The 14,677-nt window shown below is 43.8% G+C and overlaps 2 protein-coding genes across 2 annotated transcripts in view; both read left to right on the top strand.

Moving 5' to 3' along the window:
- megf8 (multiple EGF-like-domains 8) overlaps nucleotides 1–10,142 on the top strand; it is a 41,504-nt gene extending 31,362 nt beyond the window's left edge. Inside the window, exons 39-44 of the mRNA XM_034101627.1 lie at nucleotides 219–387; nucleotides 3,465–3,657; nucleotides 3,749–3,919; nucleotides 4,022–4,152; nucleotides 6,920–7,052; nucleotides 7,189–10,142. Coding sequence (XP_033957518.1) covers nucleotides 219–387; nucleotides 3,465–3,657; nucleotides 3,749–3,919; nucleotides 4,022–4,152; nucleotides 6,920–7,052; nucleotides 7,189–8,679 — 2,288 coding nt within the window. The 3' untranslated portion in view covers nucleotides 8,680–10,142. The remainder of the gene's footprint in view (nucleotides 1–218; nucleotides 388–3,464; nucleotides 3,658–3,748; nucleotides 3,920–4,021; nucleotides 4,153–6,919; nucleotides 7,053–7,188) is intronic.
- A 1,017-nt stretch (nucleotides 10,143–11,159) lies between these two features.
- Nucleotides 11,160–14,501, top strand: LOC117461566 (zinc finger protein 436). The gene is made up of 3 exons (XM_034103494.1): nucleotides 11,160–11,352; nucleotides 11,550–12,009; nucleotides 12,606–14,501. The coding sequence occupies exons 2-3, from the start codon at nucleotides 11,583–11,585 to the stop codon at nucleotides 13,988–13,990; spliced, it is 1,812 nt and encodes a 603-aa protein (XP_033959385.1). The 5' UTR covers nucleotides 11,160–11,352; nucleotides 11,550–11,582; the 3' UTR covers nucleotides 13,991–14,501.
- The last annotated feature ends 176 nt before the right edge of the window (nucleotides 14,502–14,677 follow it).

The following is a 14,677-nucleotide window of genomic DNA, read 5'->3' as shown; positions in this document are numbered from 1 at the left end:
TTCAGAATCAGAATACCGTTATTAGTCCCACCGAGGGGACATGTACTTTGTTACTGCAGAAAAGAGCCAGGCGGCTTAGTGTTACCTAAGAAACTATTCTAAATAAACAATTCTAATAAAAAAAAGTTCAGCGATTGCGTTTCCCACCAGTTTCATAAACCACATTTCTGCTTGTCTGCTCTGTGGTCCCCTCATCTTCCTCCCTTCCCGTCTCCCAGGTGTGAGTGAGGGTGTTTGCCCCCTGAGGAACAGCAGCTGGTCCTTCCTCCACTGTCCAGAGGAGGATGAGTGTGCCAATGGCCATCACGACTGTAACAGCACCCAGGACTGCCACGACCAGCCGCAGGGCTACCACTGCACCTGCAAGCAGGGCTACATCCTCAGCAGGTGAGATCTGGACTCGGCATGGATGACTCGAGCACTGAATGCAGGAGTACTGTGTAGCTAAAGGTCCCCTATTGTGCAAATCCTCTTCTTCATGTCTCTTCTTCATCAGCATGTGTCCCCTCTGCTTCATGTCTCTTCTGCATCAACATGTGTCCCCTCTTCTTCATGTCTCTTCTGCATCAACATGTGTCCTCTCTTCTTCATGTCTCTTCTGCATCAACATGTGTCCCCTCTGCTTCATGTCTCTTCTGCATCAACATGTGTCCTCTCTTCTTCATGTCTCTTCTTCATCAGCATGTGTCCTCTCTTCTTCATGTCTCTTCTACATCAACATGTGTCCCCTCTTCTTCATGTCTCTTCTACATCAGCATGTGTCCCCTCTTCTTCATGTCTCTTCTACATCAACATGTGTCCCCTCTTCTTCATGTCTCTTCTACATCAACATGTGTCCCCTCTTCTTCATGTCTCTTCTACATCAACATGTGTCCCCTCTTCTCCATGTCTCTTCTACATCAACATGTGTCCCCTCTTCTTCATGTCTCTTCTACACCAACATGTGTCCCCTCTTCTTCATGTCTCTTCTACATCAACATGTGTCCCCTCTTCCTCATGTCTCTTCTACATCAACATGTGTCCCCTCTTCTTCATGTCTCTTCTACATCAACATGTGTCCCCTCTTCTCCATGTCTCTTCTACATCAACATGTGTCCCCTCTTCTTCATGTCTCTTCTACATCAAGATGTGTCCCCTCTTCTTCATGTCTCCTCTACATCAACATGTGTCCCCTCTTCTTCATGTCTCCTCTACATCAACATGTGTCCCCTCTTCTTCATGTCTCTTCTACATCAACATGTGTCCCCTCTTCTTCATGTCTCTTCTACATCAACATGTGTCCCCTCTTCTTCATGTCTCTTCTACATCAACATGTGTCCCCTCTTCTTCGTGTCTCTTCTACATCAACATGTGTCCCCTCTTCTTCATGTCTCTTCTACATCAACATGTGTCCCCTCTTCTCCATGTCTCTTCTACATCAACATGTGTCCTCTCTTCTTCATGTCTCTTCTACATCAACATGTGTCCCCTCTTCTCCATGTCTCTTCTACATCAACATGTGTCCCCTCTTCTTCATGTCTCTTCTGCATCAACATGTGTCCCCTCTTCTTCATGTATCTTCTACATCAACATTTGTCCCCTCTTCTTCATGTCTCTTCTACATCAACATGTGTCCCCTCTTCTTCATGTCTCTTCTACATCAACATGTGTCCCCTCTTCTTCATGTCTCTTCTACATCAACATGTGTCCCCTCTTCTTCATGTCTCTTCTACATCAACATGTGTCCCCTCTTCTTCATGTCTCTTCTACATCAACATGTGTCCCCTCTTCTTCATGTCTCTTCTACATCAACATGTGTCCCCTCTTCTTCATGTCTCTTCTACATCAACATGTGTCCCCTCTTCTTCATGTCTCTTCTACATCAACATGTGTCCCCTCTTCTCCATGTCTCTTCTACATCAACATGTGTCCCCTCTTCTTCATGTCTCTTCTACATCAACATGTGTCCCCTCTTCTCCATGTCTCTTCTACATCAACATGTGTCCCCTCTTCTTCATGTCTCTTCTACATCAACATGTGTCCCCTCTTCTTCATGTCTCTTCTACATCAACATGTGTCCCCTCTTCTTCATGTCTCTTCTACATCAACATTTGTCCCCTCTTCTTCATGTCTCTTCTACATCAACATGTGTCCCCTCTTCTTCATGTCTCTTCTACATCAACATGTGTCCCCTCTTCTTCATGTCTCTTCTACACCAACATGTGTCCCCTCTTCTTCATGTCTCTTCTACATCAACATGTGTCCCCTCTTCTTCATGTCTCTTCTACATCAACATGTGTCCCCTCTTCTTCATGTCTCTTCTACATCAACATGTGTCCCCTCTTCTCCATGTCTCCTCTACATCAACATGTGTCCCCTCTTCTCCATGTCTCTTCTACATCAACATGTGTCCCCTCTTCTTCATGTCTCTTCTACATCAACATGTGTCCCCTCTTCTCCATGTCTCTTCTACATCAACATGTGTCCCCTCTTCTTCATGTCTCTTCTACATCAACATGTGTCCCCTCTTCTTCATGTCTCTTCTACATCAACATGTGTCCCCTCTTCTCCATGTCTCCTCTACATCAACATGTGTCCCCTCTTCTCCATGTCTCTTCTACATCAACATGTGTCCTCTCTTCTTCATGTCTCTTCTACATCAACATGTGTCCCCTCTTCTCCATGTCTCTTCTACATCAACATGATGTCCCCTCTTCTTCATGTCTCTTCTACATCAACATGTGTCCCCTCTTCTTCATGTCTCTTCTACATCAACATGTGTCCCCTCTTCTCCATGTCTCTTCTACATCAACATGTGTCCCCTCTTCTCCATGTCTCTTCTACATCAACATGTGTCCCCTCTTCTTCATGTCTCTTCTACATCAACATGTGTCCCCTCTTCTTCATGTCTCTTCTACATCAACATGTGTCCCCTCTTCTCCATGTCTCTTCTACATCAACATGTGTCCCCTCTGTGGAAAGAGACTCTGAAAGTCTCAGGAACAAAGATTCTCTCTCTTTTTGATCCATTTCTATAAAAACCTGTCTGAAAATGAGCTGATCAGATTTTGGCCACTTGATGATGTCATAACGATGTGTTGTCTTGTGTAACCATTAGCCAATCAGCAACCAAGGTAACCCCCCCCCCCCCCCCCCCTTATCACCTGAATCTCCTCTAGAGCACCATTGAGTTCTTTGTAACCAAATGTCTCTCAGAGGGGCGTGGGGAGGGGCTCCTTATTTTCATCTGAAGTAACAGACAGAGAATCAGCACTTTTGAAACAGGACTGAAACAGAGGGGATTATGGGTAATCCTGCCATGATCTGTTTGGTGTTTGGGCCAAACACTTCAGAGACATGTTCTGGATATATCTGAGAGCTGTAATATGTTGATGGAAAACAGTATAATAGGGGACCTTTAAGGAAAATACTGTCTTGCATTGCATAGTAACAAAATCTTTTCTCTCCGTCTTCCCTCTGCGCAGTGTTTCTGGTCAGTGTGAGCCGGTGTGTGCACAGGGCTGCGTGAACGGGACGTGCACTTCCCCTGGAATTTGCCAGTGTCACTTCGGGTTCGTGGGAGATAACTGCTCCTCTCAGTGCAGTTGCAACAAACACAGCAACTGCGCCGGAGTCAGCAAACCGGATGTTTGCCTCGAGTGCCACAACAACACCATAGTAAGGGCTTATAGCCGACGACATGCACTGTGAACAGAGTTATGGAAACATGTCCAAACTGGTGATGCAAATGTCTCTCTTGCATTTCCAGGGTAAGCACTGTGAGAAGTGTAAGCCTCTGTTTGTGGGCTCTGCCAAGGGGGGCGGCACTTGTCGTCCGTGTCGGGAGTTCTGCCGGGGAAACAGTGATGTGTGTTTAACCGGAGACGAACATAAGAAGGCCCTGGAGAACCCGCGGCTGTTCCCTCTTGACACCAGCAGCGTAAGTGTCTGCCGTTCTCATGACTATATGTAAAAACAAGTCCACCAGAAAGCGCCCACAGTCTTTGTTCTCTTGCCCATAACCTCTTTGTGTCTTTATCAGATTCAGAACGAGGTGTCGGAGGGTCCCACGGAGGAGAATGCCGTGTGTGTGACTTGCCAGAACAACAGCGTGGGGGACAAGTGTGAGAGCTGCCTCAGTGGTTTCTTCCTGCTTCAGGGGAAGTGTGAAAAGTGAGTCATATCTACTGCTCACTTCTCTTGCCTTGACCTCGGGATGACCTCGGGATGTCTGAGTTAACGCTACTCGGCAACGGAACTGTTTGTGCACAAGCGGGTTAACGTCGCTGTTCCAGGTTTTTTTTAATTTATTACAGGATTGTGGCATTTTACAGGGTTATTTTCTTTCTTGGACCAACAGGCTAATAGATGTTGTTGAACGTATTGAACTTGCTGCTCGCACACACACGCCAAGTAGGTAAGTGAGGTAAGCCCAAGTAGGGTGACAAAACAAACCAGTTGACCTAAAAGAACAGAAATGTGATCAACATTACCAAACCTTTATTCATGGCGGCCGCGGGACGTCACTGTTTCCTAGCGCCCCATGTTTGTGTCCCAGATGATCCAAGGAAAAGCTCACTATGATACATTTCATTGATATATTAATACATTTAATTTTATATAGCGCTTCTCATCTGCCAAGACAAATCTGGAAGCGCTTCACAACAAAGGACACTGATGGAATTTGAGAGATAAAAAAATAATAATAATAATTTAAAAATAAAAGAATAATAAATTAAATTAAATAAAAGTCGGAGATAGCGATAAAAATGGCAGTACTCCAGGTGTACCATGCTCAAAGTTTATTGGAAGGCCTGCCGAAAGAAGAGGGTCTTAAGGCCTCGGTGGAAGGGGCAGATCTCAGCTGACCAGAGGCGCGGGGCGAATGAGTAGAAGGCTCGGTCTCCCATTGTTCGGAGACTATGATCGATAGAGGCTCGTAAAACATTCCCCGGGATGTGTTGCTCTGCTGGCCGCGACAGCCGACGTCAGAGAAACCCCGGACTGCAATTTGATTCGATCCCAACGGAGTTTTATCGCGGAATAAATGGTTGGATTCAACCAGACTGGACCACTGGCATCCAACTCCGGATGCCGTCAACACGTTGTTTCTGGTAAGCCCTCAATTTGGCTAGCAAACATATCTTTATCATTCAGTTCCCTAATCCAAAAACCCCTTTAGAAAACACTTACACGTGGTTAGCTTCAGTCGTGTTCCTATAGACTGCACATATGCTCCTAACACTGGAAACAGACTGGATGTGAAGAAGAGAGAAACATGTCTCCAGGAGTGAAAACACCTTGCTCGATTTTTCAGTATTAAGCGGTGAAATGTTTTTGAAGTACATTTACTCAATTAGTGTGAGTTACTACTACTTCCATGTTACGGTTTAACATTTTGACTTCAACTGCCCTACATTTTAGAAGCCTATTTTGAGCTGTTTACTCCGTTACATGTATTTGACAGTTCTAGTCACTACTAACTGTACATTAGCAAATCATACATCAACAGTAAATACACATTAACATACTGTACATTAAGTACGTATTATTAGTTCCACCTTTTTGTATGTCTTTTGTTTTTAAAGTATCTGATTCTGAAATGGGAGATAGCTCATAACAAGTGATATTACTTTTGATAGTGTATTATGTTTGTAATGTGTACTGTTAAATGCAGGACTTTGAAACGTAGTTTTTCTACAATTGACTATTGCTAGACACAATTTAAGATCTGAGTACTTTTTCCACAACTGTCAATACAAAGATAAGAAGCTTATGCACACATTAATATTCTGACATGTTTGCCTCCCTTTCTGTTTCGGAGGGAAAGAGGCAGAAAAGCCCCGAGGCCAACATCAGGTTGAGCAACTGTGAAGACACTGACCTTAGACTTCCAGCACCAGCGATGCAACTGAGCATGAAAATAGAAGAACATACAGAATGTGTAAAGGATGATAACAATTAATCCAATATATAACATGCATTTAATATCTTATCTTAAAAATAGATACATCACAATATTCATTATTAAAGTAATACACTTGTTTTGGTTCCTATGGTCTTTTTGTTTTGTTTGCAACTGCAGATATTGGGACACTGAGCTAAATGTTGTTTACTATTTCGCCTAGATGTTGGGTTTTGAAGTATCCATCAGTCCCACATCCTCTTCATGTAACCTTACCCTTGGGTTACTTGTGTAGTAGAAGTCCAGGAGTTCCATTTTCTCCAGCCTCGGTCAGCCGTGTCTTGTTCCAGCAGCCATTCCTCATCAGGTCTCCCTGGTTCCCCAACACCTGACGAGGACCTCGTTGACCCGGTTGACGTCCGAGCCAGTCTGACTCTCGCATTAAGGGTCTTCCCCAAGGGCCCTCACTGGACTTGCCACACCTCCCGACTGGGAATCGAACCCCAGTCTCCTGTAACAAAGAAACAGACGACTGATTTGAGAGCATTTTCACTAATATCTTGTACTCTGTGCGAGCCAGTGTCTGACATGTGAAGCTTATTTCTTGTTTAGTGACACATTTTTCATCCTGCACCCCCATCCATGAACATGTTGCATCTGGTACCCATGAATATGTCGGACGTACACATTAATATTAGGTATTTAGATTGGAATAAAAAAGACTATATACTCAATGTTTTGGCACCGTCCACCTTCACCGTTATACCTCTGTGATATAACTGTGCTGTGCATACTGAATGTGCTACTACTAAATTATAATGTTACCTTTTTATCTATGTGGTCTTACAGCAACAAATACATGCTACTAATGAGATGGAAATCTCTCCATGCCTATTGGTCAGATAAATACAATGTCAAAATGTTGCAAAAAGATAATCCACAAAAATGCCTGAAGAAGCAGCACTCTTACTAAAACTCTCTTCTCCCCTTTAGTTTTCTCTCCTTTAAGTGTGAATGTTCTCCTGTGCATTGCAGGTGTCAGTGCAACGGCCATGCAGACACGTGTAATGAACACGATGGTACAGGATGCCCCTGCCAAAACAACACCGAGACCCCCTCCTGCCTCAACAACGCTCAGAGTGACCGCAAAGACTGCTACAAGCAACAGGTATGCACTTAAGGCACTCACTGACTTTTGGACAATGTATTATTCACACAGAAGTTGACCATGGTCACAATATCGTCTTTGACTTTCTGTCTCTGCATTGTTAAAGGCAAAACATTTGTTGTGCTCTTTTATTCAGTGTGCCAAGTGCAAAGACTCCTTCAACGGCACCCCAGTGAACGGGCGTCAGTGCTACCGTCAGTTCAACGTGGACACAGAGTGCTGCTTCGACCCCACGTCCCAGACCAACTGCTTCCATGACCCCACCATCCGCAACCTGCCCAGAGGCCGGACCGTCTTCTTCTCTGCGCAGCCAAAGTTCACCAATGTGGACATCCGGGTTACCATCGATGTTACCTTTGGGGAGGTGGAGGTGTACGTGTCCAACTCTCCGGACATCTTCATCGTGGACGTAGACAGATCCTCAGGGATTCACACCATCAAGATCGAGGAGGATCCAGCAACTCGAGGCACAGCGACTGGCGTAGATAAGGATTCACCTCCGTCCCCCATAAAGGTGTTTGCCAATGCCTCGTCCAGTCTCTTGGGTCCCTTGCTCTCCCACAATCCACTTCAGTTGCAAGCAAAACCCCCAGGGGCGGAGAAAGAGATGACAGAGGAGCGCGCTGAAGGACTCATCAGCTACATCACGGTGTGGAAACCTCAGACGGTGCTGATAGTCCGTGGTGTTCGAGATCGCGTGGTCATCACCTTCCCTCACGAGGTGCACTCCCTGAAGTCCAGCCGCTTCTACATCGCTCTGAGAGGGCTGGGAACTGACCAACGGCAGGAGGAGTCGCAGGGTCTGCTGTTTCTGCGACAGGACCAAGCCCACATCGACCTGTTTGTCTTCTTCTCTGTTTTCTTCTCCTGCTTCTTCCTCTTCCTGTCCGTCTGCGTCCTCCTGTGGAAGGTGAAGCAGTTCCTGGACTTCCGGCGGGAGCAGCGCCGACACATCCAGGAGATGACCAAGATGGCGTCGAGGCCCTTCGCTAAACTCACCATTTACCTGGAGCCGGAGGAGCCTCAGCTCATCTACCTGCCGTCTGCGGGCGGGGGGGGCAGCACTGTGTCGCTCGCTCACGCCCGCACAAGCAAGCTAGGAGGCGTGGTGGTGGGTCAGAGGGGCCGGGCGGGGGGTGTCTCCTACAAACACGACCCGGGCTCTGGACCCACGGCCCACCACCATCATCATCTCACCCTGGGTGGAGGGGGCAACGGTGGGCAGCACCTTCCGCTTCACTACCTGAACACCCACCACTATGCCAGCACCACGTCTGGCACGCCCGCCTCACAACATCACCACCCATCCACGTACAGCGGCTACCAGAACTTTTGCCGCTCCGACCCCTTCCTCTCTCAGCTCATGGGCTTTTCTTACTCCACCTTTAAGGTCGGGCCCATCACCCTGGAGCCCACGGACGACGGCATGGCCGGGGTGGCCACCGTCCTCTTCCAGCTGCCCGGGGGGGTCCTGGCTCCCAATCGGGCCTGCCTGGGCTCTGCACTGGTTACTCTGCGTCAGAACCTGCAAGAATACTGTGGCCATGGCAACGGAGGGGGTCACCTGGGGGGAGGGGGGCGCAAAGGTCTGCTCGGGCATCAACACCTCACCACTATGGCTATGTAGGGAAGCAACAATATAAGATAAAGGTGTAAAAGAGAGGGGATGAAATGCATTAGTTTGAAAGTCCAAGAGTTATGTCGCTTCACGAGAGCATTTTGAACAGAGTTGTACATACACTGTAAAATGAATTATTAAGTGTCTTTTATTTGTATTATGTATTGCAGTGCTTCACATGACCATGCCAGCTGTCTCTCCAGTGCACTACAACCGCTTCATGCTTCAACAACACATCCTGTCTATGAGGTGTGAGCACACTCAGTCTCATCCACAGACTGAAGCCGGACTGAGGACAAAACTCTTCTCACTGACAAAGAGAGGTGTTAAAAATACTCTCTTTGGAACCAACATGTGCTTTATACCCCAGAAAGTGACAATCAAAATTGCCGTTGAGAACAAAATACTTTGGTTAGGCGTAATGTGCAAGATTGTGATTGTCGCTTGTGAGATGTTTTTTATATCACAGTCGATATGAGTGATTTATCGCTGTAGCTCAGTATATGGCAGGCTTCCAGGCTACGTGTTAATGTTACACAGAATCCTGAGTACGTTTTCCCGCATATTCAGTCACCTGTTACACTTTAATTTGTGTTTCTTCTCATCTGCCTTCACTTATTGCCTTGTCTGTGAGTCGAACGGCTTACACTTAATAACACATTTTGTTTCATGACTTGAAAAAATAATGAAGGATGATGTTTTCCTATTAGTGTAATTGAGAAACCCAACATAATTCGTCCATGAAAAGAAGAAAGTATGTATCCTTTGGAAACGTTTGGTTACATTTTGTTGACATGAAATGTATGTTGGTGTTTGGCTCGTTTTGCTGGACTGCTTTTTTCAGGCACCTTGTCTGCTTAAATGATTGTAATAACCAATCAATTTGATTTAAAAAAAGAAAACAAATTGGATGTATAAAAAAGAAAAGGTATGGAAAAACTTTATCGAAATGAACGCAACGGAAAGAATTCTCCTGGTGAGAGATTTTTGGAAGACGTGAAAGCTTTTTTATTTGTGATGAGACTGAATTACTTGTTCACTGGTTGGTGTCAAGGTTAGTTTTGTTTTTTGTGTTTCCTCTCTGGTTTCCTTTTTGCACTGCATGGAGGCAATGAGCCCCATTATTCACGAGAAACACTAAGATGTCGTCCAGCCTCAGATGGCACACGAGTCATGAATGAACTAAGAATGATGCTACTGGCTTGTTATCGACTGAACAAAATCATGAACTGTATGCTCACAGCAAATGCTTCAAATACATACTGTCCCTATTTATAACAGCCCTCCACGATTAAGCATTAATACTGTTTTTTTTTTGTCTTGTATCTTTGTCTGTGTTATTTTTTTAACATATTTTGTACATACATTTTGTTGTTTGTTTTTTGTTTTCAAAAAAGGGAACAGTGCTGTACAGAATATTGCGTCAAGATTCTCTGTCCTGAGTCGGCTTGAATAAAGTCTGTGAAACATGACTCGGTGGGTTTTTTTTTTTACAGGAGGGAAAACTAATTACAAATGCCTATTAACCCTTAACAACTCCTTACAAAATAATTAGAAACAATACTTAATTGTGATTTTTCTAATGTATCTATTCTAAAAATGTTTAGAATTATGTTCCTTTGTTTTTCATTTTACACTCAGAAATACTATCTCCATGTAGGGTACACGTTTTATACATTATTAAACCCATATCTCACCAATATTACACTGTTAACCCTCCTGTTGTCTTCGGGTCAAATCTGACCGATTTACTATCAATCATAACTTTTTTGTTTTACACTATTTCATTAAGGCTTTATGATATCCTTCACATTAGACATTTGAACATATACAATTGCTGATCACCACTTTCATTGCATTTTTGATGATTTAGTCAACTTTTTAATTATTTATTCCCGGTCTAAAATGACCGCCATAAAGAAAAGGAATTAGTAACCATCCGGATCAAATAAAAACACACACACACACACACACACACACATACACACATACATACATACACACATACTCTAAATGTGTTCCCCCTGTTATAAAGTTACACCCCCCCCCCCCTTATGTGCCAAATCCCCCCATGTGATTCACACCGCACACACACACACACACACACACACACACACACACACACACACACACACACACACACACACACAGAACAACTCGACACGTCTCGACAATAGAAGGGTTAAACAACACTATTGCAGCCATACAACACTGTTAATACACCATTATCACACCCACACTACACACATCTACTAACACCAATATTACACCCATGTTAAACCGTTATTACACCATTAATACAGCACTAAGATTACACCCAAATTACACTATTATTACACCTTTATAACATCCATATTACAATTATACTAAACCCATGTTAATGTTTAGTTATGTATTTAATAAAATGCAGTAGCAGTAAGTGGTTGTATTTGTGATTCTGTTGCTTTAATCCTGTGATTTAACACTTGGACATCAGTGACCTGCGCTGATTGGCCGGAGCAAGAGGAAGTGTGCTGCTCTTCCTGTGTTATATTCTAATCATGTATTAAACGTTAACCTGCTTAGGTATTGAAAAGCAGCTTTGACTGAATGACGAAACTATCAACAGTCAGTATTTTCTTTACAGCTGATCGTCCGTAATAACATTGACAGTTGCCTCGCTGCAAGAAAACGGTGTTCACGGTAAATGACCCACAGTGCTAGCCCCGCTGCTAGGCTAATGCAGGCGTTAGTGATGCTTAGCTATGATGCTAACTCGTAGATAACATACATATGGAGAAGATGAAGACTGTTGTCGTGTATTTATGCAAATGTATTGTATGTTACTGCCTTTTCTGTACTATAAATTAACCTCAGCAATGTGTCCCTCTTGTTCGCAGCACATTAAGTGACGACACCCTAATGGTGACCATATGATGATGAAATCCACCAAGAAGAAGTCTTTGCAAAACAAAGCAAAGAGAGGAAAAAAACAACATGATGTGCTGGTAGTTAAGACTGAATGTGAACCAGAGGAGGAAGTTTCCCTTACTAATGGAGCGGGTCTGATCATCCAAATCAAGGAGGAACCACTCTCACTGGAGATCAGTGAGGAGCATAATGGACCCTCATCATGCTGCTCAGACACTAAGGATGGGACTGAGGCATGCAGGCCAGATGTTCAGCAACACATAAAGGAAGAGTGTGACTCTGAGCATCATCCAGATCTCACTGAGGCTGTTGTCAAAGAGGAACCAGAGTCAGGGATAAAAGAGGAGACACACATTGAGCAGCAGAGAGGGGGGGAGGCAACAATACACATCAAGGGAGATTATGGAGAAGGAGAGAAGGACTGCAAAGGTAGGATATCTGTAGTTTATAAAAAACAGGCAATCCATGGATATTATTGACGTGTTTCTTTTATATTAAAAAGTGTGTTTCTTCATTGCACTAATACAACAGCAGGTTATCAAATATTTTTAAAATGTATAAGTATTAATGCAATATAAGATAAGGCCAGTACTTTGCCTATTTGTGGCACTGCAGCTTATGTAACTCATGTCATGTTGTAAATTGGTAATTTGCAATATTTAAATATATTTAGATAAGATAAGACTGGATTTACTTACTACATTATTATCGTCTCAGCAGACTCGGCATGTTAAAACAATGCGTTGCACATCTGAAAATGAAAAAAGAGTAATAAATAAACCAACATAAAATAGAAACATCTCAAAATAGAAAATAATACATATGACGGGCCAAATTACAGATTTTTTTTTTTAAAGAAGAATATTATTTACATACTGTTTATTATTAATGTAATAGTCTTATTTTGTTGCTCATAACTTTTAAGTATTTTTCACTTTGTCTGTATAATAGGGAAGTTTGAAAATCATAATTACCAACTTTATTTAATGCACTTTGCCTCCTGTGTGTCTTCCTCCCCTCCCCAGAGTCATCGTCTGACTTCTATCCATGTCCTCACTGCGATGTCTCCTTCACTGACCTGGACTTCCTGGAGAAGCATGTCAAGTGGGTCCATCAGAAGGAGTATCTTGCCAAACTAAAGAAATGCCTCTCAAGCCGCACACTGAACCTCATCCCCAAACACCCGTGCACCGTCTGCAGCAGCACCTTTACATCTAAAGTACACCTTAGGCTCCATATACGTGAAGCCCATCCTTCTGCCCCTCCTCGCAGACTCTTCCCCTGTCCGACATGTGCGCGCAGCTTCCAGTACCTGAAGAATCTAAAGAATCACTGTCAGCGCTGGCATAGCATGTCCGTGGCGACCAAAGGAGGACATCTCAGCTGCGCCAAGTGTGGGAAGAGTTTCGAAGCTACCTGGGGTCAAGGGCCGCATTTGTGTCATGAGCAGCAAAACACAGAAGCCGAGGATAAGCCAATCTGTCTGGATGTTGGTGTGAAGTGTCCAGAATGTGGCAAGGTGATAGGCACACCTCAAAGCCTGGAGGATCACATGCGCACACACACGGGTGACCGGCCGTATGTCTGCAAGGATTGTGGCAGGAGGTTTGTGGAGCGCAGCGGGTGGCGGCAACACATGAAAATACACTTAGGGGAGAAGCCTTACAAATGCCAGGTGTGCGAGAAGGCCTTTTTAAGATCGCATCACCTCAAGTGCCACTTAACCACACACTCGGGGAAGAAGGAATACTCTTGTTCTGAATGTGGAAAAGAGTTTGGATTCAAGTCGAGTCTGACTCTCCACATTAGGACGCACTCCGATGAGAAACCCTTTCACTGCAATGTGTGCGGGAAGGACTTCATCACCCAGAGAAATCTCAGGGTTCACTCCAAAATCCACAACATTGAGAAAGCTCACCAGTGCGGTGACTGTGGGCTGAAGATTGGAGACATCGGGGCTTTGAAAATACACCTGCGCACACACACCGGAGAAAGGCCTTACCACTGCACAGTCTGCGGCAATAGGTTCATTCGCCTATCACATCTGCGTAACCACCAACGCATACACACTGGAGAGAAACCCTACAAATGCAATGAATGCGACAAGAGTTTCACTCAGTCAGGTGATCTGGCCAAGCATAAGAGGATACACTCTGGGGAAAAGCCCTTTGAATGCCCAGAGTGCCACAATCGTTTCACCTCGTCCGGCGATCTGGGTAAGCATAGGAGGAGTCACACCAACCTGCGTCCCTACACGTGTGAGGAATGTGGAAAAAGCTTTCGTTTGTCAGGACATCTTAAAACTCACATGTTAACCCACACAGGCGAGAAGCCATATTCCTGCCCGAACTGTCTGCGCAGGTTTGCTCGCTCTCACCATCTCTCTGGGCACGTGGCTAAATGTCGCTGACTTTAACAACATGATTATAAATAAGCTATACTGATTTTTAAGTGGTTATTAATAGAGATGTATGTATGTTTTTTTAATTCAAAACTCATATATATATATATATCGTATATGATTATTTATATAATTTTTCATATAATTTTTCTGTACATTTCGTCACTCGGATAACATTAACTTGTAAAGAAAAGTGGAAAAACACACATGGACATTTTTGTTACTGCATGTAACTTTATCAAAGCATTAACCCAGGCCTTGTAGGTAGATAGATAGATAGATAGAATCGGAGCGATGAAACCCTCTTTAATGGTCTCACATGTAGAGCACACAGCACGCACAGTGACATTTAAATTTAGATTTATGATAAACCGGTTTTGAAAAACACTATTATAATGAAGGCTTGTTGTCATCGTGTAAGGCAAAGTTCATGGAGACATGTTGTTAAAGTACGGTTGTGTGTTTCACAGAAAAATGCTGTATTATTTGTAAAAATATAATAAATTATTTGATGAATGCATGAACACTGTGTGTAATGCTACTGTGTCTTAAGATACTGGGAATTATTTTAAGCCTTTTGTGCAAAAGTGTTAAATGTCCACAATAAGGATGCCCATATTTCATGCAAGACTGAAAACTAGAGATTTGATTTGACTTAATCCTGATACAAAAATAATGGATTTATAGATTACTGAA

Source organism: Pseudochaenichthys georgianus, chromosome 16 (assembly GCF_902827115.2).
Source record: "Pseudochaenichthys georgianus chromosome 16, fPseGeo1.2, whole genome shotgun sequence".
Taxonomy (NCBI): domain Eukaryota; kingdom Metazoa; phylum Chordata; class Actinopteri; order Perciformes; family Channichthyidae; genus Pseudochaenichthys; species Pseudochaenichthys georgianus.
The sequence above is the reverse complement of the archived record's forward strand: the minus strand, read 5'-3'. Positions and strand labels throughout refer to the sequence as shown.

Coding starts and splice junctions, on each gene's coding strand:
- LOC117461566 (XM_034103494.1), top strand. CDS start 11,583: ATGATGATGAAATCCACCAAGAAGAAGTCTTTGCAAAACAAAGCAAAG. Junction 12,010..12,605: donor AGGAGAGAAGGACTGCAAAG/GTAGGATATCTG, acceptor TCCCCTCCCCAG/AGTCATCGTCTGACTTCTAT.